Raw genomic sequence first — 25,405 nt, forward strand, 5'->3', positions numbered from 1 at the left:
AATATAATTCCAGACAGAAAACAAGGTGAATTTTACAAAATATAAGGTAAGATATATGTCTGAGAAAAACACAGTCCTGACACAATTCACACCATTAAGTATTCAAACACTTCTGGTGACTCTGGTGCTACCAGAAAGCAAAAATAATAATACTAGCATAAACTTACATAGTGCCTATTAGGTATTAGACATATAAGATGAAAAGAAGCAAAGATACACATTTAACAGTTTGGGAATGAAAACAATTCGTAAAGTTGAAATAAAAATTAAGTCCATTTTCACTTACCATTACTTTAATCCTAGATAAGCAATTAACTTCAGTAATTCTTCTTTTTATGGGGGTGGCAGTGGTGGTTAAAATACAATAAATAATGCATTTATTTGCAAAGTGCCTGGAATTGAAAAAATGCATTAAGGACAAAGTACAGTATTATTATAACATTCTTCTATATATCACATGGAAGCACATATTATATGTGCCCAAGCAGGCAGAATCCTTTCTTCTCCAAGGTACAAATTAGGTCAGTATCATGATTCTACTGTCTTAGATTTCCCAACAATTAAAACAAAGCAGGACACAAAGAAGAAGAAAAAAAAAAACCCCACAAACCATACCAAGTGAGGATCTTTATCAGAATTTCAAGCTGTTGATCATTGGTAGGCAGATGACAATATGATTATTACTGGAAAAATAACTCAAAGCCAAAGCCTTTTTGTGGCAGGTTATCAGCATCATTCTTTACATTAAAATCATATTTTGTCTATAAGATACAACTAACACTTTTTGTTTGATATATAATACTGTTTATTTCTACAGACACTAAAATTATAGTGAATTAAGTGGAAGTTGCTTTGTATAATACAATCAACAGTATATATGAGTCTCGATGTGCATGCATGTGTTTATCCATTGAAAAATATTAATACTAATGGTATTTTATAATATGTCTGAGAAAATCTGTTTTTTAAAGTTAACAGAAACATACCATATTCCATACTCCACATTACATATTCAAAGGTATAATATTTTTCTTATTTTAAAAATAGAAATTTCAAGAGAACAGAATCATAAAACCAGAGGGCCTAAAAGCTGTAATACATGTTCTTTATTAAACATATATAATTTTCCATTAATACATAATGCAGACAATTAAAGCCTCTAACAATAATCTGTAAGTGTAAAGAGTTTGTGCATATTTCCAATTTTTTCTATGCACATCCTAACGTGTTTAATGTAAAAAGTGTACCCTGCCATATAAATGTCCTTTTTCCCTTTTTCAAGAGTTTATCTTGAATATATTTCATATTAGTTTGTGATTAAACTTTTAATATTAATAAATTTCTTTAAAGTTAAAAAGCCTCGCCATAGTTTGAGATCATTTTTTTAAATTTTTTATTTTTTTTTAAGATTTTATTTATTTATTTGAGAGAGAGAGAATGAGAGACAGAGAGCACGAGAGGGAAGAGGGTCAGAGGGAGAAGCAGACCCCCGCCGAGCAGGGAGCCCAATGCGGGACTCGATCCTGGGACTCCAGGATCATGACCTGAGCCGAAGGCAGTCGCTTAACCAACTGAGCCACCCAGGCTCCCGAGAAGATCTTTTTTAAACCTGAAATAGGTTTGAATAAAAAATAAGATTTATTTCACATTTTAAAATAGTAAAACGAGTCTAAACACTTTAAAATTTAGCTTATTTAAAATTTCAAGAATAGGAGTATAAGGGCTCTAAGTTGGAAAACTCGACCAAGATTATGAGTTTCATTTCTAGCTCAATCTGTTCCTCTAATCATTCTAAATTCCATGTGCAATGTAAACAATTAAAAAATAAATCTTAATAACTAATTCTTGTCTTTAGATACACAATCCTTGGAGTCGCACACAACGTCCGTATAAGCAGACTCCTCCCCGCTCCTGGGGAAAACCCTGCCTAATATTTATAACGTTATGACATACTGTAATACTCACAAGGTGGTTGTAGAAGTATAAACACGACTGGAGTTATCTGATTGGCTGGTGGTGATGTAACACCCATGTCAATACTTCCCAGTGAACGCACGTGTTCGACCTTTTATTTAAATTTCCATTTCATCACAGCAATAAGACACTCGGGGCGGTGCATTTTCTGTGAAATGATTATTGCCTTGGGCCTGAGGTGCTGCCTGGCACACACAATGCTGCAGACGAGGAGGTGTCGGTGGTTGTAACCTCCTTGTGTGAAAGGCACCGCCTGGTCCAGTCTTTGTGAAGGAACAAAATAAGTTCACTTCCTTGGGCACCGCCACCCACCCCTAGCAAATGACAAGGCTGGAGCGCAGCAGCCCCCACCGCACAGTTATTTCCAAAGTCCCAGGTGAACTCGTGGCGAGAGGAGGAAAATGTGCGTCCCGGGCGCGGGTAGGTGCGTGCGGGCAGCGGGGAGGCGGCCAGACCCTGACACTCACCAGCTGTTTGTCCTCCGCGTAGCCCGGCCCCGGCCGCACACGCCCGCCCCCTCCTCGAGACCCCCAGCCAGCCGCTCGGCCTTTTGTCCCCCGCCCCTCGGCCGACTTCCTTCCCCCCCGGCCGCACCCCCGCCCCCAGGCCGGAGGCGCGGCCCAGCCCCTTTCCCGGTCCCCTGGCGCCCCCACCCCACCCCGGCCCAGCCCCAAGCCCAGCCCCCCTCCCCCAGCCCGGCCCCCACCCTTTCCCCCTCCAGCGGTTACTGCTACCCCGGTGCATTGTGGGCGCACGGTCCGTTGTTCATTTGCCATTCGACCTCCGCCAGGGCCTGGTCGGACGGAAACGCTCCGCCGGCTTTATTGTCGGTTCGTTATGTGGCGGAGCCCAGCAGCTTAACGTGCCTCTCGCCTTCAGCGCCTGGGAAGTCGGCGGCGGCGTCGGGACTCCTCGGCGCACCGGAGGAAGGATATCTGTTTGGAGGGTCGGTGTGTGCGCGCGGCTTTAAAGAGGGGGCAGCGGAGGGTCTCCCCGCACTCCGCTTCTCAACTTCGAAGGCCCCACGCGCCCCGGCTCGCTGCTCACCTCTCCGCCGCCCGCCCCCTTCTCCGCGCGGGACGCTGTCCGGAGCACAGCGGGGCGGGGGTGGAGGACGAGGAGGCGGCCGGAGGCGGCGGCCCGGCGGGCGGCGGTGGACGCGTGAGGCAGCCCCGGCAGCGAGCGCGAGCCCGGCGGCCGGGCGGGAGGGCGAGGCCGAGCCCCGCGAGACCGGAACGCCGGGGGTGGGGGCGGGGGCGACGCCGAGGGGGAGCGGCGGGGAGCGCGCGGGACGCGGCCCGAGGCCGGGCGCGAGCCGGGGCACCGGGCGGCGGCGGCGGCGCGCGCCATGTCGTTCAGTGAAATGAACCGCAGGACGCTGGCGTTCCGAGGAGGCGGGTTGGTCACCGCCAGTGGCGGCGGCGGCGGCGGCGGCAGCTCCACGAACAATAACGCTGGCGGGGAGGCCTCGGCTTGGCCTCAGCAGCCCCAGCCAAGACAGCCCCAGCCGCTAGCGCCTCAGCAGCTCAATGGGCGGGGGGCCGACGAGGAAGTGGAATTGGAGGGCCTGGAGCCCCAAGACCTGGAGGCCTCCGCTGGGGCGGCCGCTGCCGCCGAGGAAACCAAGGAGTTGCTGCTCCCCCAAGACGCGGGCGGCCCCACCTCGCTGGGCGGCGGTGGCGCGGGGGGCCCCCTGCTAGCGGAGAGGAACCGTCGGACTCTGGCCTTCCGAGGCGGCGGCGGCGGCGGGGGTCTCGGCAACAATGGCAGTAGCCGCGGCCGCCCCGAGACCTCGGCGTGGCCCCTGAGGCATTTCAATGGGCGAGGGCCAGCGGCTGTGGAGCTGGAGCTGGACGCGCTGGAGGGGAAGGAGTTGATGCAGGACGGCGCGTCCCTGAGCGACAGCACCGAGGACGAGGAGGAGGGGGCGAGCCTGGGCGACGGCAGCGGGGCGGAAGGCGGCAGCTGCAGCAGCAGCAGGCGGTCGGGCGGCGATGGCGGGGACGAAGTGGAGGGCAGCGGTGTGGGAGCTGGCGAAGGAGAGACTGTCCAGCACTTCCCGCTCGCGCGGCCCAAGTCCCTGATGCAGAAGCTACAGTGCTCCTTCCAGACCTCTTGGCTCAAAGATTTTCCTTGGCTGCGGTATTCCAAGGATACTGGCCTTATGTCCTGTGGCTGGTGCCAAAAGACCCCAGAGGACGGGGGAAGCGGGGACCTTCCTCAAGTGGGGCACGATGAGCTCTCGCGAGGGACCCGAAACTACAAGAAAACCCTTCTTCTGAGACACCACGTCTCTAATGAGCACAAACTCCACGAAGCCAACGCCCAGGTACAGTATATCCTGCTCCTACTTTTTCAGATCTTTTAAGGAAAGATTTATCAGCCAAAAAACACCACCACTTTTCTTGGGTGAGGAAGGCATCGTTCCAGTTGTGGAATTGAAGGGAGCTGATGCGTGGGGGTTTAGAAAGCCTGAGAACAAGTTTTCAAAAGTTATCTGTGTTGGGGGGTGGGGGATGGAATGACAATTTTCTAATCGTAGCGCTGAATTTATTTTTTTATGATTCCTCCTTTTACCCATCAGAATTTTTAAAAAGTTTAAGAAAGCGAGGTTGAAGGTTTTAAACCCTAAAAAGTGGACTTTACGGTCAAAAGTTTTACTAGCTGTGATTTTAGAAAAGCTGCCTTATGTTTCAGTCTTTTCAGCATGCTGATGGAAGTCAAATCTGGCGACTCTTTGAAGAATGAATTAAACAATTTCCTTAACCGTTGACACTAACCCTTTCAGGAAAACATTCAGCTGAGAAAATTTCTTTATTATCAGGTCAGGATAATGTGAAATCGGAGAGCAGTATGTAAATGTAGAGGAAGCTATTTGGATAACACTCCTGTGAATGATTTTACTAAATTCATCTCCCTTGAACTTTCTGTTGAATTTTCTCTTACCAAAGGCATGCTTTGGTAAACTACTGGAGTTTTACTTGTTTCCTTCTACCCAGATTCTTGCGCTGAGATTTTCTATAATCCTCCCTTTTTAAAAAAGTTTCTTGTAAATGAAGTTTACTTTAAACTTCGCATGTTAAGGATGTTTCTTGTGATGTTATTTCTATCAGGTAGTAGGCTGGTAGAGAATGTATTTACTAAAGTCCTTGAAAGTATAAGTCCTTAGTTACAAAACAGGTAAGCTATACGTTAATTGTTATTTCTTGTTTTAATATTTCCAGTTTAAAGATAGTAGGCTTACCATTTTGGTAATCCTTTTTCAAGCCAAAAGAGATGATGTTGAGCAGTTCTTGTTTTAAGTCTTTCAGACAACCTGTGTGGAAGATGGAATTCATTCTTTTGTTTTGGTAGCCAGTCACTGATTTTAGAAAGTCAACTTTTAGATATTAGTTCCTCTATATGTTTATTGGCGAGATCTTGCTGTTCAAAACACTTATACTGGAGTTAATTAGGTGCTATCCAATAACCCCATAGTACAGTAGTTTCTCAGAAGTTAACTTTAAAGCATAGGGTTATTTTTCCCAGTGGAGAATGGTAATAGTTTTTGCACAAATTTGAGTTGCCTAAGCCCTAGAAGGAAGGTCACTTAAAGATGTACAGTCTGAAAAGGTTAAGTAAATTGTTCTTAGTCCTTGATGACAACTGAGACTAGAGCCTACAGGGAATGTTGTAAAGGAAAACGAATGGGTTTTGGAGTAAATCTGGATTCAGGTCTCAGCTTTCTACAATTACTAGCTTTGTGACCTTGGGTAATGGAGTGAAATATAACTAACATTTACTTGTGTTCTGTATGCCAAGCACACTTTACCTTACTCTGCAAAGTAATCTTTATTTTATAGATGCAGAGTCGGGGGCTTTAGAGAGTTAAGTAATATGTTGTAAGATGATGGAGGTGGGGGACTTGTGAAAATGAAAGTGTACTTTTCCAAATAATGGTAGGTTGGTTATTTAGAAAATTATAAAAAGACAATTAGAAGGAATATTCTTAATGTACAGTGGGCCAGTTATTCTTATCAGCATAGTCTGTCCCTGTAGGCAAATCTGAGTGGGAATGCAAAATATAATTAGCTGCTTAGTGAACCTGAAATGAGAGGAAGGGGAATTAGTTGGATAACCTTATGATAGACTAGTTAGTGTGGTGTGTTCTTCTCCCCTAGGCATTATCTGGATCAGGGAATTCATTCCCTAGGTAAAACCTTTTCTAAACTTGATCTCTGAATTACCCCTTCTTTTCCCTTTGCCCCCTACAAGAGTCCCCTTTTTAAGACATAATGTGCACACCATCTTTCTCTTAGGACATTCTCTCATTAGGCTGAGGACAATACAATTTAATAAGTCGTGTGTCTAAGGATATGTATTGGTTTCCTTGATTGGATTTTGGATGTTTCCACTCTGAATTGATCCTAACTTCTCTATTTTTGTTGCAACGTTAGTTTGGGGTGTTAACCTTGCTGTTGACCCCAGGTACCACCAACATATCTTTGTCTTGTTGATATGAGTGACCTTTTCAAGAACTGATTCATTTGAGCAGAATTCATTTTTTTTTTCTTTGCCCTGTAGCCTTTGACTACCGGTAGGAGGCAGTATAACACAATCTGTAAGAGCATTCTTGGGCTTAAGGTTAGGGGGACCTGAATCCTAATCCTCTACTTTCTTGGCAGGCAAAGGAGTTTAACTTCTAGTTCCCTTGTATATGCAAAGTATATGTGCCAGCATGTAATCACTTAGCGAATGCTAGCCATTATTTATTATCATCATTGTGTATATTTATCACCAGTGGCAAGTTTTTTTTGGTAGCCTGGTACCTCATGTGTCTCAGTTGTTAACCAATTTTCACAGTTTGGAAACCACTTTATCTCTTGGGATCAATCCTGATTCTAGAGAATAAACCAGTTTTCCTTTTCATACCTTCAGAGACTTTGGCCATCAGTTCTTTAAACATTCTGAGACTTTCTCATACATGCAAATTTTTTCACCGCTTCATAAAAATATCTTGCATTAGCTTTATCCTGTCTTAAAAATGATGAAATGAGAGTTCTGTAGTTCTTCAGGCAAGAATTCACTTTGAGGCTAAGGGTAGTTCATGCCCTTTATTCCCCTCAACTCCTCCCCGCTTTTTTTTAAAAGAGATTTTTTTTTTGAGAGGAGGTGGGCCAAATCACTAAGTGTTAACTTCTCTTTCTTATGCTTTCTGAAAGTAAGAAAAGTTCCTTTTCATTAAATCATGGTGACCAAAGAATTATAACACATTCCTAAAAAGCTTGCTGTTCTGCTAATTGGGTGTTGGTTAAGATTGTTCATGGGAGAGTCAAAATATGCGCTCAGAATCTGTTCTGAGTCTTCTATTTCAGCAAGATCCCTATATTCTTTCTAAGGATGTAAGGGGCAACATACAGTTTCCTATATTCTCTATAAGGATGTAAGGGGCAACATACAGTTTTCATTTTGAGTAATAACTATCTTCATCAAGGAAAGTTCAATGATTAGCTTATACAGGATTTGACCATTTGGCCCAGAGGACTTTAAAACTGCTTTAATAATAGTGGTTACTGCTGTATCTTGGTTCAGATCACTTTCTACCCAATTGTGAAATTTTCATAGCCTAAATCACATTCTGTCAACTCTTTCCAGTTTACATAACTCTCTCCAGTTTACTAAGTCTAAAACATACAGTCAAATGTATTACTATAATTTTCATTAATCTTTATAGAAAGTAAATACTGAACTTAGGTCAGTGATCTGATTGACATTACCAATGAGAATATGTTGAGGTCATAACTAAAGCAAAAGTGAGATGGTCTAGAAGCTGTCTTTGCATTTGACAAAGATAAGGTTTAAAGGTTTTTAACAATTCAGGGAGATAGTCTGAAAAACCTTTCCTTAAGAAGTATTAAAGATGAGGGGCACCTGGGTGGCTCAGTAGGTTAAGTGTCAGGCTCTTGATCTCAGGGTTATGAGTTCAAGACTCCATGCTGGGTGTGGAGCCTACGTAAATAACCAACCAACCTCTGGACCATTAAATAAGCATTTTGTATAATATATAGGTTCTAACATTATGTTTGATTTATTAAGCTGGTTCATTTCCCTTGTGTTTTTGACTTTTTAGTAGTGTCTTTCACTATATAGTGTATCTAGGATTGGCTTCTTCCTCTTTATAAACTTATATTAGGTAGATCCAGAGCACTGGAGATAAAACTTACAAATCAGACATTTTTTCTGCCCTCAAGGAACTTGTAGTCTAGTAAGAAGAGGCAGACATAATAAAATGATAGGTACCATGTTAGAAATATGTTCAGGTTACAGTGAAAACACTAAAGGAAGTCATCAATTCTACTGGTGAAAGTTGTGAGAAGCTTATATAATTGGCTCTTGAACTTCATCGTGTTAAATGAATAGGTGTTGAACAGGGAGGGGAGGGCATTCCAAGAACTGCAATTGGAAGCAGCATTAACAAAATAAAATTGATGTGTCTGAGAAGTGGATAATTTGGTTGCTAACAGGATGAAACATCAAGTCTGAATAGGTAATAGACTATGGAGGGTCTTTTGTCATGCTAAAATGATTGTGTTTTATTCTGTTAACAAATGGGCAAACTCTTTAGCAGTTTTAAATGGGAGGATCATGAAATATGTTGCCATTGAGAGACACCTGGGTAGTGTGTGTGTTTTGAGAAGAGAGCTGGTAATAAAGCATGTCTTTGGTACCTAAAATTGGCTGGAGGTTAAAATCACCTGAAGATTTTCACTACTGACCTATAGAATTAGAATTTCCATTTTCTTAAAAAATTCGGATTTGGAAGTGGAATGTTTTTTTCTTTCAATATAGTGTTCCAGTGGGCTGCTGCAACAAAAGTAGTAAAGTGTTTTTTTTTTTTTTTTTTTTTAGATTTTATTTTGTTTATTTGAGAGAGTATGAGTGGGGAGGAGAGGGAGAAGCAGGCTCCCTGCAAGCAGGGAACCCAGTGCGGGGCTCTATCCCAGGAACCCAGGACCATGACCTGAGCCGAAGGCAGATGCTTAACTGATTGAGCCACCCAGGTGCCCCAAGATTTTTGTTTTTAATGCTTTCAGTTTACACTTCGATGTTTTATATTGGAAATGCCTTTTTCTGCTAATCCATTTATTGAAAGGATTATAATTCTGGGTAGGGAAAGTAAATACTAATTGTTGATTTTTTTAGCTAAATATTTTCTTATACTTTGTGGATTGACTACACATGAACTCAACTGTTTGCAATTAAGTTCTCTCCAACTCTCCTTTCATAAGGGTGGGGGAGATTGTGTGGTGGTCTTGTGTTCTCTGCCAGTTGGTGGCATTATCTAGCCCCCCAAGCTAGAGTACAGAAGACTGACCCTATAGTACCCCCACAACATCTAGTTGATCACTCAAATTCTGTTAATTTTTATCTTCCAGATATTTTTCCAGGTTCTGACTCATCACCCCTCCCCCCATTAACATTTTCCATCTTAGGTTAGTTAAGGTACTGGTTTCTTGCAAGTATGTTGCACTATTAAGAGTACCTTCCTTGGGGTCACAGTGTATCTATTAGTTCGCTGATATTAATTCCCTACTTTGCTGTCACAACTATCTTATATCTTCTAATCCAGTCAGATCACTGCTTCTAAAGCTCTGTAAGGCACCTATCACAGTGGTTTTTAATCTTGTTGGGGGGGTGGAATTTGAATCTCTCCATAACTGATGGAAGCTATAGACACGTCTCTCTAGAAATGTTCATAAATGCATATTTGCATTTCTTGGGCTTCTGGGGGATCACCTTGAAGTTGTTTCATAAATCTGGAATTGTTAGGATGCTGTAAGACCATCTTGTTTTCTTTTTAATGTTGTTTATTTGCTTGGAATGCTCATCCATCCCATTCCATTTTTTCATCATCTAAGGCTCTGCTCAGGTCTTCTAAAAAGCATTCCCCCCGCCCACCACCACCAAAAATAACTGGACTAGATAGATAGACCTCCTCTCTGCTCTCCTAACACCTTTGTTACACTCTTCAGTACCTTAAGAGTCTTGCCCACCAGTGATCTTCAAGTTGGGAACTATACTTACTCATTTTGGGTCCCCCGTTGTAGAACTTGTCTAAAGTAGGCATTCACTTTATGCTTATTAAATAATTCAGTGAAGTCAGGATTTTTCAAACTTTTAGCAGCTTCTTCCTATGAGTAAAATATTTATATTTTTAGATTCTTTGGAAGTAAAGGTAAAGATGCATTTTTCTTTTTTATATTTTCTTAATTTTATTTTTTATTCTTTTTTTAAAGATTTTATTTACTTATTTGACAGAGACACAGCGAGAGAGGGAACACAAGCAGGGGGAGTGGGAGAGGGAGAAGTAGGCTTCCCGCTGAGCAGGGAGCCCGACATGGGGCTCTATCCTAGGACCCTGGGATCATGACCTGAGATGAAGGCAGATGCTTAACAACTGAGCCACCCAGGCGCCCCCTATATTTTTTTAATTTTAGAAGAGTTAATTCTAAGGTTTCTTCCAGATCTAAAATTATAATTTTACTTACGGGCATCTTCACAAATAAAAAACTTGAAAACTTTTCACATTTACAGAATCTTTTTTTTTTTTTTAAAGACTTCATTTATTTATTTGACAGAGAGAGAGAGAGAGACAGCGAGAGAGGGAACACAAGCAGGGGGAGTGGGAGAGGGAGAAGCAGGATTCCCGCAGAGCAGGGAGCCCGATGTGGCTTGATCACCTGAGCGGAAGGCAGACGCTTAACGACTGAGCCACCCAGGCGCCCCTACAGAATCTTTGATGTAATAAATTTTCTGATTTTTTCTTTTGAAGTCTGAATTCCTTTTTTTTTTTTTTTTTAATTTTTTAAAGATTTTATTTGTCAGAGAGAGCTTGTGCACATACAAGCAGAGGGAGAAGCAGGCTACCCACTGAGCATGGAGCCCAATGCGGGACCCGGGACCCTGGGATCATGACCTTAGCTGATGGCAGATGCTTAACCCACTGAGCCACCGAGGCATCCCTGAATGTCCGTTTTCTTAAAATCTTGTTTAGCCATTTTAGACTATTGTCTGGGCTAAATTGTGTTTTCCATTTTGGGAAAAGGAACAGAAAAGTTTCCCAGCATCTGAAAAGTATTCTAGAAATACTTAATCTTTTCAACAGTAGATTTTTACATACCAATGAACTCATGTTATCCGTATACTCAGAGTGGGCATTTAGAATGTTAAAGAAGGAACCAGAGACAGAGATGGCATGAGTTCCTTAGGGAACTACTTTAAGATTTTTATGTTCAGTACTAAGATTTTCTTAATTTATTTAGCTCAGCAAATAATACCAGCAATTTGTTTTAATGCTGTGTGCTTATTTAAGCTCTGATTTGCCCAAGTGCCTAAATAATACTCCCCTTTGAGAGTACACATACTCTTGACTTGGAAAGCCTTCATTGTGAAGAGCATATTTAATAGGTGCTATAGAAACAAGGCACAGTGCTCTAATAAGTAGTGAAAAAGAAATTGGTGGTGCTTATAAAAGCAAGGAACATTACTATTCTTGTAAAACATTAATGAGAAAAAAATAGTGGTTGAATAGTTGTGTTTGATTTGTATATTTTGTGTTAAAATAGAATGGGCAAATATTTTGGTGGATAGGCTTTTTGTCTGAGTTATTTTTAAAAATTAGGACATTTGGTCTGATAATGGCTGAGAACTTCAGAAATTGGGACTGGCCCAGAAAATGCAGAACACAGTGACCATCGCCTAAAATGACTGTACAGTTAGACACAGCCTCCTCCTTAAAGGTTTGAACTGCCAGATGTATAAACTCTAGGTGGGTTCTTGATTTGCAAATGCTAATTCACTGCTTCCACAAATACTTCATGATGTGCTGCTAAATTTTGATCAGTGCTTAAAATTTTTGCTTCTTCAAGTATTTATACTGTTACTGCAACATCAGAACTTTGAACCAAATGAGTTTTGCTAGGCAGGTATGGCATGCATAGGAAAGCTTAGTTTCAGGCTGCGTTAATGGAAGGTTCTTTAACTTTGGATGTTTCTTTAGTGAGTGGAAAGCATAAGCAAATGAGTAAAAAGTCTTATCCAAATAGTCTCATAAAAGGGACATCAAGTAAACGGTCTGATGCTTTTATAGAAAATCATTTACTGTAGCGTTGTTTTTAGTATTGATTTAGTTCTTTATATATTCATATGTTTTCATTCCCTTTTGTAAATTGTTTGAAATTTGACAACATACTGGTTTATGTACAAGCTCTAAGGTTAAAACAGTGTCTTTTTTTTTTTTTTTATGTCACTTCCTTCCCTCCACACCTTCAAAAGCAAAAATTTGGGACTTACTGGTGAATTTGTTTTGCTTACTTCCCTCAAACCTTGGCTGATAATGTTTTTGATGAAGCTTGGGTGTGTGGGGGAGAGGGTGTTACAGTATAAGGGCATTATGTGTGTGAGGCACTGGGAAGGTAATAGACTGCCAAGAGTCAGTTGGAAATGAAAAGGAAAATCCTACTTCCCATGCATCCTTCTTCTGTAGTGATCATATACCCCAGATTTGCAGGGTTATCTGTACTGTTCATTACCCCTGTGGGAATACTGAAGGGGCCTAGAATTCTAATATTTTGGTTCTTTCATTTGAATTCTCATACTTAAAAGCAACACAAAAATTCTTAAATGGACTACTGACCTGGTTTAGTTTCAAGGGAATTGAAATTATTTTATGTATGGTCTTCTGTGTTCAGTACTCAGACTTAAACCTAATTATTTTTGTAATTTAGCCATACCCATGTAAGATTAGAGTTGTGGGATTGTTTAGGAATCTCACCACTAAAATATTATATCCATGAAAATTCTTTCGCAGTCTTAACTGTGTTCCCAACACCTTTCTACTTTTTTCTTTTTTTCTATTCTGCCTTCCTCTTTTCTCTTATCCAAGCATATCAGTTTTCCTAGCATGTTTACGATTTAGTATGTATTTTCCCATGTTTTCCCCCATGCTCATATAGTCATAGGTGTGTGTCATTATTGTACAGAAATGGTCTGTATTTAAGTTAATATTTTATGCAAAGAAAATATGAATTTTTAATACGTTAGGGTCAGCATTTTCAGCCATCTTTTCTACCAGAAATATCTAAGAACTTCTTTGATTGGAAAAAATGATTACTTCAGTTATCTAACAGCTGTTATTCAAGTGTGCTGTGTTTTATAGGAATTACCGTAACTTAAGTGATGCTAAACAGATAGTGAACACTTTTCAGATTGATAAGAAAGAAAATTATAAACTTTTAAGAATTTTGAGTTCCATGGTTCCTGGCTGGCTCAGCTGGTAGAGCATGTGACTGTTGATCTCGGGTTTGTAAGTTCAAGCCCCCACATGGGGTTTAGAGATTACTTAAAAAAATAAAATCTTTTAAAATAAAATAATACATAAAAGAATTTTTAGTTCAGGAATGTTACGTTACATTTACCATTTATGCCCCTAAAAAGATAAGGCATTTTGAAAGTTGATTGGGAAATTATATAGCTGGATGTCCTATAGTTGAAACACATTTTCCTATCAGGGTCTTAGCTTTATCTTTAGATTTAATTAATTTCATTGACCTAAACTATTTGGATGTTTGCCAAGACTTAAAATTTACTTTTAGTAGTGTTAAATAGGCTGAGCTACCCAACATTGTAACTTGGATATTTTAAGTTCAATCAGAAAGGCTGCTGCATTCCTATCAGAGATAAGGCAAACTAGATTCCTATATATGAAAGTTTCTTTTCATAGGAAAGTAACTGCTATTTTAATTTTAAATAATTCTTAATCCATGTCCTTGGCTTATACATGATACATGTTATTCTTTAATTGAAATCCTGCTGATCCTTAATTCAGATGTTTGACTTTTTTTTTTTAAGATTTTATTTATTTATTTGACAGACACAGCGAGAGAGGGAAGGGTACACAAGCAGGGGGAGTGGGAGAGGGAGAAGCAGGCTTCCCGCTGAGCAGGGAGCTCCATGTGGGGCTCATCCCTGGACCCTGGGATCATGACCTGAGCCCATGGCAGATGAATAATGATTGAGCTGCCCAGGCGCCCTTTGTTTGACTTTTCTTAATAATAATAGTAGCTTGCACCAAGCTCTTCACACTTCTCCCAATATTTGGGATTGTGAACACTACAGTCTCGGTACATCATGATTGCTAACAAAATAGTGTATTTGATTAGCGCTTTTTAAAAAAGTTAAATTGATACTTTGTTTCATTTGGGGATTTTTTTTAAAGTAAATAATTTAATATTAATGTTTTCCATCCAATTACAGGAGACAGAAATACCATCAGAAGAGGGGTACTGTGACTTTAATAGTAGGCCAAATGAGAACTCTTATTGCTATCAGCTTCTTCGACAACTAAATGAACAAAGAAAGAAAGGTATTCTTTGCGATGTCAGCATTGTGGTGAGCGGAAAAATCTTTAAAGCTCATAAGAACATCCTGGTTGCAGGCAGCCGTTTCTTTAAGACTTTATATTGCTTTTCAAACAAAGAAAGCCCTAACCAAAACAATACTACCCATTTAGATATTGCTGCAGTTCAAGGTTTTTCAGTCATCTTGGACTTCTTGTATTCTGGTAACCTGGTGCTCACAAGCCAAAATGCCATTGAAGTGATGACAGTGGCCAGCTATCTTCAAATGAGTGAAGTTGTTCAAACTTGCCGAAATTTCATTAAAGATGCCTTAAATATAAGCATTAAATCGGAAGCTCCAGAGTCTGTAGTTGTGGACTATAATAACAGAAAACCAGTTAATAGAGATGGTCTGTCTTCATCACGGGATCAAAAAATTGCCAGTTTTTGGGCAACACGGAATCTTACCAATTTGGCAAGTAATGTAAAAATTGAAAATGATGGTTGTAACGTCGACGAGGGCCAAATAGAAAACTACCAAATGAATGACAGTAGTTGGGTCCAGGATGGTTCACCAGAATTGGCTGAAAATGAATCTCAAGGTCAAACAAAAGTGTTTATTTGGAATAATATGGGCTCCCAGGGAATTCAAGAGACTGGCAAAACAAGGAGGAAAAACCAAACTACAAAGAGATTTATTTATAATATACCACCTAATGAAACAAATTTAGAAGATTGCTCAGTGATGCAGCCACCTGTTGCCTATCCAGAAGAAGATTTATCATTCATCAAGGAAGAACCAGGTAAATATTTTATATACAAAGATATTTCAGTTTTCATTCTAATTAATTACGGTTGGATATCATCTTGAAGTATGTTTTTAAGGTATTTCTTAAACTATAAAAGTAATACACAAAAAAAGTAATTTGAGTGTTTATCTTAGGAGAAAATTAATAATATAATTTTGGTATATGTTTTTTCTCTGAGTTTCTCAAAGTTTGTGTTAATCTTATATGTGGTGTGTGGACTCTTCATTTATAGTTCTTTGACTTCTGGATCTTTGGCATTTCTGATCACTTTTGCACGCAGTGCCGGAAAAGATACAAGATAATGTAATCTTAGTTAAAATCTTAGTTGTAATACATAGTTTGTCATTTCAGAACATTTTGAGACCTAATTAACATTTTTTATTCCCAATTTTTTTATTTGGTAATTAAACATTTAAGTGTTTATTAGAATTTTGCAAATGACAGTGGGATTATTCCAATTTGTTTAGAGCTACTATTCTATTCTCACCGTAAATCTTAGAGAAGCTGAAATGTTTCAAATTTGTCCCACTGTGCCCTCATTTTCATTTTCATTCATTAAGAGGACTCAGACCTTTCTCCTCACTATATAACTAAAAGGATATATACAAAATCTTAGCATATCACATTTGTGCTGTGGACCTTTTTTTTAACGGATTTTAATGGGATGGGGGACCATTGTTACACAGTATAAATAGAAAAATTTGAAACTTTAATTGCCTTTGCCTAATTTAATTATATTTGAAGAAGTAGTGGATTTGAGGTTTTCCTGTGCAGACCCCAGACTTGAGGTATATGTCTACCACTGTCATAAATGATTCAGTGTTTGTTTTGCTGTCTCAAAGCTCTGTAATTATTCAGTGTCTGATTTACATCATGGTGATTATCTGGGGATGGAGTACTTGGTTAAAAAGAATCATTGTTTTTAGTTCTAAAGGGCAGAATGCCATAGTAAACCTATGAAATGGTTTGTCTGGCTTTTTAGGTATGGATTTAGTTTTCATTGGTTTTCAGATTTACTTAGGTGAAAATCACATCTGCATAATGAATATGATTTACTGATCTTTTCCCTCATACTTGTCTACTGTTTAATAATTAAATCTCAGAGGCAGTTTCTTTAAAGTATTAAAATAGGGTAGACTTTCTTAGCATCACGTTATTTTGGCTTAATTTTTAATACAGAAGACCTTGAAGTAATTCTCAAAAATGAGCTACATTGTCTTTCTGCTATAGAGATAAATAGTTTAATAGTATGGTGGGAACCCTGTGGTGTTTTTTAAAATACACACACAACACCATGTAAGGCATAAACAGGTTTTGGGGGTAGTAGTTGGCAAAACTAATCACAGCTAACCCATTCTTAATGCCACATATAATTGGAGTGATTCAAAGAAAAGCACTACTATTGAACCATGTTGCATACTTTACAAACTTTTTTTAAAAAACATTTATTTATTTATTTGACAGAGCACAAGCAGGGAGAGCAGCAGGCAGAGAGAGAGGGAGAAGCAGGCTCCCTGTTGAGCAGGGAGCCTGACATGGGGCTCAATCCCGGGACCCGACTGAGTCACCCAGGCACCCCCACAATGCATACTTTAAAAAATATTACTAGCTATTATTTTGGCAAGCACCCCCTCAGCTGAGTTTGTATCAATGGAATAGGTGTATCATAAATTTTTGGTAGTCTAATATGCTTTCAATTTATCTCTTACATCTTACAAAAATTGTATTATGTTATGGGTATCACTTTGGTTTCTGAACCTTGCTTAATTGACATTTGATTTTATCAGTGATACACTATATTCCAGCTGTTAAACTTTTTGCAACTTCTCAGTGCCTCTAAATCCAGCCTCACTGAATGGCAGGAAATGGGGGTTTTATAAGAATATTATGATTAGGACATAATATGATGCAGAGCCAGAGTTTGGCAAATTTTTACTGTAGAAGACCACAGTAAATATTTTAGGCTTTGCTGGTCATAAAGTCAGTTACTTAATTGTAGCATGAAAGCAGTATTAGGTATACACAGATGATCATGGATATGCTTCAATAAGGCTTTATAGCCAACCCTTGGTATAGAGCAGTGGGTCTTAATCTTTCTTCGCTGCATATTGTGCAGTCCTTGGTGCTTGGGTCTTTCCAGTAGGGATTGAGTTAATTGGTTCTGGGATGTCGCCTGGTTGTTGGAATTTTTATAAGCTCTGTAGGTGATTACACTGTGAGTGAAGGTTGAGATCCACTGACAAAGAGGAAAGATCCCAAATTGAGTCATGATCTGAAAATGAGCTCTGTACTTACCTACTGTGTGACCGCGACCAAATTAAACTCCTGTCTTCAGTTTCTTCATCTTTAAAGTGTGGTACTTATTTTAAGGAATTATTATGAAAATTAAATGACAAAAGCACAACTGTCATGGTCATTATAGATCCCCTTAAAATTGGGAGACTTGAGATTATTTAAAATCAGTTTTCCAGTGTAGCGTGCTTTCTACTGGATTCTAGAAAAGAAGTTATTGTATATTGAGCCAAAATTCATTCTTTTTAACTTCATGAACCTGTCATTTTGAGTAGTATAATCTGAGCCTAACCTCTAATCTCTCTAATCTACCTGATAACCAACCCTTCAGATAACTATAGATAATTTATTAAACTAAGTGAATTCCTTATGAATTCCAAGTGCCTTTACCATCTTTCTTACAGTCATAGACGTGTTTTTTTTTTTTTCCCCACCCAGAAATTTTGGTGTACAGAATTAACTACAACTCTGGAGGCAAATTCTGACCAATATAGAACACAGTGGGTCTGTGTTTATCAAGGTTGAGGCCTGGCTCAAGGTCACTCAGCTAGTAAAAATAGAGGCAGGTTTCATGTTTAAGACCGTCTCACATTAAAACCTTGTAATTAATGAACTGGTAGACTCAGTCTTTTAAAAAAAATTGGTCCCTTTTAAAACCTCAGAACATTTTTATGAACTGCACCATCATTGGTTACACTTTGATTTCTACTTATTGAGAAAATACTGAAAATGTTCAGTGAAATAAATGCTTTTAAATGAATTTAAAGTTATGTACATAAATATCTGAAAAGTCATAATAAGTTATTTATACGGTCTATGAGCAGTGCTTGGCATATTTGGACTTGTAGATCCCTTTGAGAACTGAGTTCCCTAGACTCTTAAGCCTATAGTCTGTAAACCACAGCTCTAAATAATATCTCCTTGCCACGTACTGTTGAAGCTCGTGTTCCAGTGCCTCATAGAGAAGTGTTGTAAGATACTGAGATAAGAAGGTATACCCAGAAATAGGGATTTATTTATCTATTTTTTTAAGATTTTATTTATTTGCCAGAGGGAGGGAGAGTACAAGCAGGGGGAGTGGCAGGCAGAGGGAGAAGCAGGCTCCCTGATTTCATATGTACTTCTGGAGAAACAGTATTAAAATATTTGTAAATTTTTATTAATCCCTTATAAGTAGAGTTGAAATCAGGTTTCACCTTCACAGTTTCAATTTGTATATTTGCCTTTTGGGTAAAAAGCGCACATAATTTGAGTATTTAGAAGACAACCTTGAGATGTGGGACTCGATCCCAGGATCCTGAGGTCATGACCTGAGCCGAAGGCAGACGCTTAACCATCTGAGCCACTCAGGTGCCCCAATATCAGGGATTTACATGGGTTCTTTTTAAATATATATATATATATCTTAAACTAGTGTATCCATTATTTGACTCATTACTGCAATTTGCTTCAAATCATTTTTGATATATGAGGATACTTGAAATAGAACTTAGGAACGGTAGAAACTTCTGTCCTTTTTACTGTCTTACTGGAGTTTATGGGATAATTATAAAGGTAGTCATTAATGAGTTGCTCTGGTACTATAAAAATTTCAAATCCTTGTCTTGCTGATTCACAACCAGAAAATAAATTTCAGCCAAATAAAGTATATAAAATTCTGAGATTAGGAGGGCGCCTGGGTGGCTCAGTTGGTTAAGCGACTGCCTTCGGCTCAGGTCATGATCCTGGAGTCCCGGGATCAAGTCCCGCATCGGGCTCCCTGCTCGGTGGGGAGCCTGCTTCTGCCTCTGACCCTCCCCCCTCTCATGTGCGAGCGCTCTCTCTCTCTCTCGTTCTCTCTGTCTCAAATAAAAAAAAAAAAAATCTGAGATTAGGAATTAAATTGTAGGCGTAAATATAATACCTAAAATTGTTTTACAGAGTGTGTTCACACATGCTATTGTTTTTAATTGGAGCAAGTCACATGTTAATCTTACTGTTGATCTTTTGATGCTCTGGGATTATAAGGAACATGATTTTCTGAATCTAGGTTTTTCTGTTATTTCAGTCACAATAGCAGGTTGCACCCATTATAAATAACTGCTCTGCATGTGTACACATAACTAATTTATGAATGCATACATACTTCATTTTGAACAGACGTTTTTGAAACGACTGACAAGAAACATCAGCAAAACAAATAACATAAAGCAATAAAGAAGTTAAGTGTGCTAGTCAAGAGTGTTAATATAGTTGCCCTAATTAAGCTTTTAATTGGCTCTAAGATAACAAGCAGCCTCTCAGGAGGAGGAAAGATGCCAGTTCTGGAAGATGACAAACTTCTCTGGTACTGAATTTTGAAAGGAATTTTTTCAGTGGGGTTTTTATATAGTTGATAACATGTAGTATGAAACAATTTCCTCAAAAACATTTTCTAGTAAATGAAGCAGTATATAATTGATTTTCTGTCTTTAATACAAGTTGATACAATTCTATGTAGATGATTTTTTTCTTAATGTCATACTAAGATTCAGATGCAAGGTGATTTTTTACTTGACCAAAGAATATAATTTAGAGTTCTTTAAATCTAAAAGTTCCTTTCTTTCATACGTACTTCTGGGGAGAACAGTATTAAAACATTTGTAAATTTTTATTAATCCCTTATAAGTAGAGTTGAAATCAGGTTTCAGCTTTACAGTTTCAATTTGTATATTTGCCTTTTGGGTAAAAAGCGCACATAATTTGAGTATTTAGAAGACAATCTTGAGAACAGAATGCTCAAGCTAAATATCTTTAAGATACTCTTAATGAGTCATTTGAAGTAATGAATTACTCTATAGTGAACTCTTTGGAGTTACCTACTAACCAGCACTTCTGCTTTTCTATGTTTTGGATGATAATTGATATTTGGCATTACTTTCAGATCTTGCAGAATCTTAAAATGCTTTCTAAATGATTAAATTTTTATGATTTTGAAAACTGGCCATAACATTTGAGACTTAATATTTTGACCATGCCATATAAATTTACTGTATAAACTATTTAAAATACGTTTAAAAATCATGGAACTTAGCTTTGTTTAAGGAGATGTAGGCTTTGGACTCAGTTTTACTTGACCATAACCAGCCTTGAGTGTATCCCACATAATGCCTCTAATGGGAAGAAAGAAAAAAATTTTGTAATTCTGATATCTTGAAATCAGTAAAAACTACCCAAAGCTTTTTCTTAATCATTTTGGCAACAAAACCCAATACTCCGCAGCAAAACCAGCTATTTATATCTTCTACGCATTTCTTTAAATGTGAATATTCATGTTTTGTTGCCAAAATACTGTTCTGATTATAGGATGCTGCCCTAGACCCCGCTTACTTTTCTGAAATCTGAAAATTGTTGCATCCTACATCTTACTCTAAGCATTTCAGATAGATTTATGGGTCTGGATTAGTGTTTTTGTTTTGTTATTGTTGTTTTATCTTATGGGGTTCCAGATGTTCTCTACCTTCCAGGAATCCTTTTGGTTGAATGTTACGAAGGATGAGCTACAATGTTAAGTTACTCTTTTTCAGAAACTGAAAATTGGGTGTTAAATGGTAGTTTGAGGCCTGATGTTCATTTTGTTTATTTTTTGATTTTTTTTAATATATAATGTATTGTTTGTTTCAGGAGTACAGGTCTGTGATTCATCACTCTTTTTTTTTTTTCTTAAAGATTTTATTTATTTATTTGACAGAGAGATAGCAAGAGCAGGAACACAAGCAGGGGGAGTGGGAGAGGGAGAAGCAGTGGGAGAGGGAGAAGCAGGCTTCCCGCCGAACAGGGAGCCCGATGTGGGACTCGATCCCAGGACCCTGGGATCATGACCTGAGCCGAAGGCAGATGCTTAACGACTGAGCCACCTAGGCGCCCTGTGATTCATCACTCTTACACAATTCACGGCACTCACCATAGCACATAGCTTCCGCAATGTCCATCACCCAGCCACCCCATGCCTCCCACCACCCTCCACTCCAGCAACCCTCAGCTTGCTTCCTGAGATGCGAGTCTCATATGGTTTGTCTCCCTCTGTGGTTTCATCTTGTTTCTTTTTTCCCTCCCTCTGTGATGTTCATTTTTAAAAAATAAAGGTCCACCAGTAGTTCATGGGCTGTAAAATACACTAATACATAAGAATCTTGCAGTGTTTAATCTTAAGAGGATGATAGTAGATAGTGGGAATATTCTGCCATCTTCTTTTCCCTTCTTTACTTTTCCTCTGCCTAGTCTTTCCTGCCCTATCTCCTATATTCATCCCAAGAGATGGCTGCACGTATGTATTTATTAACCTACCAGTTAGAAACCCTAAAGAAACAATCTGTGTGGCCAGATTAGGTGTTGAAGAAGCCTTATGGATCAGTTATAAAAGCATTTTTTGAGTTCTGCCTGCTCAAAGTATCATGTTGTCTAAACACTTTGTCGATCCCTGAGAGATCTATAAAACTGAAATTTTGATTTCTGACATAGTCTTAATATTCTGGTGTGACCACATGGTCTTAAATCTTAATCCATAGTTTCACTTTCCAGAGAATATTACTTTTCCTGGGATACCAGAATAGCTTTCGACATCATAATAGGAAATTTGGTAATTAAATTTTTATTTAAATCCCCCAAAAAGTAAGCATCTTGCCAGATGATGTTGATGTCAAGATTGAGGCGTTCCTTGCCTGGAACTTGTTCATAATAGGATTGCTGTGGGCTAGAAACATACCCAGTGTGTTGTGACAAATGTTAAAATAAGAAGTACGGCAGGGTGTGCAATGGGAGGTTCCTAACTGCTCAGAAGATGTGGAGGAAGCTATATAGAGAAGGCAGTAATAAGAATTGGATCTTGTGTAGGAGTTTGGCAGGAGAGAGAAGGGCATTCACTGACCACCAGGTGGCAAGAAATCAGGTTAAGTAGGTAAAAGAATAGAAAGAATGCAATGGGGAAATGAGGTTGGGTAGATAGGTTAGAGCCAGATTGTGATCCTCTTTGTTCTACGTGGTAAATTTGTGGATTTTATTTTACATACTGAGGCAATAGGAGGTTTTTAACTAGAGATTAGGTCCATTTATATTTGCCTTTAGGTAAAAACATTTGAAGGGTGTTCATGGATTGGAGTGCGGAGTGATCTGGGTAGACCTTTTTGTAAGGACTAGTGTGAGCAGAAATAACAACCTTGTTTGAGTAGTGCAAGGAAGAAACAGTAGAGCATAGTCTAAGATGGGGCAGTCACTTGAGTCAGTGGGTTGTGAATGGAAACTACTATATGTTGAGTCTCCAGGCTGTTACAGGAACTTTCAAGGGTTGGTTTATAGAATAAATTTGTAAGTGAATTTACTCCAATGAAAAGTGGAAAAAACCTGATCACAGTGAATAAGGAAAAATTATACCTGTTTATGAAAAAACAAAATAGTTCTGAAACTGTCTTCAGAGAAGAGAAACTTGATGTTGATATATGTGAAAATGAAAGTGGGGAAAGATCTGAGTTTTTATTTCTAAAACCTTGATTTTTGATGTCTTCTCATTTCATTCTTCTCAAGAATATTTGTCTTTTAAGAAAATCTAAGTTAGTCTGCACCTGCCTCATGTTTGGAATTTTGAGAACCAAAAGAAAATGGTCAGGGAAACCTTCTTCCAAACTTAATTTTGTTTAGCACTTAGAAGCAGGTGCTGTACTACTCCCTTACCAGATGATATGGAAGCATTGCTAACCTGCCAAGGTCCCAGAGAAACCTGTAACCATAGGCACCAAGATTAACCTCACTTAATGACACTTAGATTTATATTCCACTTTACATTTTACTCAGTATTTTCACTTAATGATATCCCTTTTCATAGCAGCTTTGTGAAGTGGGCAAACATTGCTACTCTTTATGTGAGAAAAATAAAGTTGATAAAATTTTGAAGAGTAGAAACTGAGATTTACTTTATCATTCGTTTTAATCTCATTTTCTTTCCATTGCTTGTTAATCTGATTTTTTTAAATCCATGAATGTCTTTTTTTAAAAACATGGTTAATCAGAATTATTTTAAAATGAACCTGAAGAGAAGATTGCTTTGGGATAGACAAAAATGTATTAACTATGAAGAACAAAAATAGCTGATATCTAGGTATACTTAAGATTTTGGAAATAGTTTTATTAAATAAAGAAGTTACTAAAGTGAATGTTGGTTTAACCCAGAGTGTAAGGTTTATTTTTGTTCATTTAGCAAAGAAGTATATGAAATACCACTAGGAGAGTAAGTTAAGATGGGTCTACTTCTTCACTCTTTTATTTCTAGCATTGCAGATTGTGGGTTTTTGTTGTTGTTTTGGTTTTGTTTGTTTTTCTTATCTCCTGAAACTTTAGATTTTATTTTCTGACTAGAGAGAGAGACAGCGAGAGAGGGAACACAAGCAGGGGGAGTGGGAGAGGGAGAAGCAGGCTTCCCACAGAGCAGGGAGCCCCATGTGGGACTCCATCCCAGGACCCTGGGATCATGACCTGAGCCGAAGGCAGACTCTTAAACGACTGAGCCACTCAGGCGCCCCTGAAACTGTTTTAATAGCTCTTCGGAAAGATGTTTTGTTTGCAGAGATATCTTAGCCCTTTTTGCTAAGTTTAAATGAAGTGAAGGATTTCCATAGGAAGGTCACGAATGTCAAAAACCAAGTATAGTAGAGTTTATTTTTTAATCCTATAATTTAGAGAAAAAGATGATGACCAAGAGTTACTGCTTTCACTTCCTAGTGAAAAAAATTCATTTCTGTTTCAAGTGAATGGTTGGTTGCCTCACTTCTATCCCACTTAACATCAACTGATTAAAAAATGAGTTGCTAAGCAGTTTGGCTGATTTCAAATAAGGTACAAGCAGTGATATGTATTGATTCCTGAGTTAAGTGTGCTATTTTTGAAAGCTTATTGTCAACCTGGAAGAGCTCACCTCTTCTGAAATTTGTTTTTGATATCAAGATCCAAGTAATAACCTTTCAAAGCGTTCGAGAAGAAACACTGTACACAGGAAGAATATATTTGTCATCTGTTAAGCTTTCAGGTTGAGGTGTTCTGTGCTTAGTGTAGGATTAAAGATCACAAATTAAATTCTAATACTTAAGAGAGGTAGGGTAGGAGACAGGAAATGTCTATTTTAAGAACTAGCTGAGGAAGCCTTCAACAAATCACTATAGAATGTTATATAAATAGAAACACCCTGCCTGTATTTACAAACCCACTTGGCAGAATTTTAAGACGTGCCCTCTGAACAGATTGTACACTCCAGAATAATGACTTTTTTTTTTTTTTTTTTTAAGATTTTATTAGAGAGCAAGCGAGAGAGTACAAGCTGGATGAGAGGTGCAGGGGGAGAAGCTTACTCCCTGCTGAGCAGGGAGCTTGATGCAGGACTCAATCCCAGGTCTCCTGGATCATGACCTGAGCCAAAGGCAGACGCTTAACCAACTGAGCCACCCAGGTGCCCCCACAATTTTTTTAAAAAAAGATACTGGGAAACCTAGTACAGTTGTTTGAATATTGATTTAAATTTATTATTGAAATACATTCAGCTTTTCATAGGAAAATAAAGCCACTAAATTTCAGTTAATCATTTTCCGTTAGTGGTTATATTTTAGTGTTCCTATACACCAGAAAACTGAGAAATTACTCTTTAAATACCATTAAGTAAACTAGTAACAGAGGTTGCAGAGGGAAAAATACTCAAACCAACATTTAACAACACTTGTTTGAAAAGCGTTTTGTCAGGGTGCCTGGGTGGCTCAGTTGGTTAAGTCTCTGCCAGCTCAGGTCATGATCTCGGGATCCTGGGATCAAAGCCCACATCAGGCTCTCTGCTCAGTGGGGAGTCCGTTTCTCCCTCTGTGCTCTCTCCCTCCGTCTGTCTCTCAAATAAATGAAATCTTTAAAAAAAAAAAAAAAGTGTTTTGTCAAGCATTGTGATGAATGCTGGGAAAATAAAAC

The 25,405-nt window shown here is 38.9% G+C and overlaps 1 protein-coding gene and 1 long non-coding RNA gene across 7 annotated transcripts in view; one reads left to right on the forward strand and one right to left on the reverse strand.

The window, feature by feature from the left end:
• The window catches only part of LOC118014954, a 93,755-nt gene extending 91,212 nt beyond the window's left edge, over positions 1-2,543 (reverse strand). For 4 of the 5 annotated variants that reach the window (XR_004680455.1, XR_004680454.1, XR_004680453.1 and 1 more), the window contains exon 1: positions 287-1,330. This is a non-coding gene — a long non-coding RNA (uncharacterized LOC118014954). Of the gene's footprint in view, positions 1-286; positions 1,331-1,965 lie in introns of those variants that run through there. The other variant, XR_004680452.1, reaches the window with a different exon arrangement.
• The window catches only part of ZBTB10 (zinc finger and BTB domain containing 10), a 34,781-nt gene continuing 11,671 nt past the window's right edge, over positions 2,296-25,405 (forward strand). The window contains exons 1-2 of one of the 2 annotated variants that reach the window (XM_035011418.1): positions 2,296-2,394; positions 14,269-15,154. In XM_035011418.1, the coding sequence (XP_034867309.1) occupies positions 2,296-2,394; positions 14,269-15,154 (985 nt within the window). Of the gene's footprint in view, positions 2,395-3,287; positions 4,304-14,268; positions 15,155-25,405 lie in introns of those variants that run through there. The other variant, XM_035011417.1, reaches the window with a different exon arrangement.

The sequence above is a fragment of the Mirounga leonina genome, unplaced genomic scaffold (assembly GCF_011800145.1).
Source record: "Mirounga leonina isolate KUSES-001 unplaced genomic scaffold, KU_Mleo_1.0 Mir_165, whole genome shotgun sequence".
In the NCBI taxonomy this organism is placed as follows: domain Eukaryota; kingdom Metazoa; phylum Chordata; class Mammalia; order Carnivora; family Phocidae; genus Mirounga; species Mirounga leonina.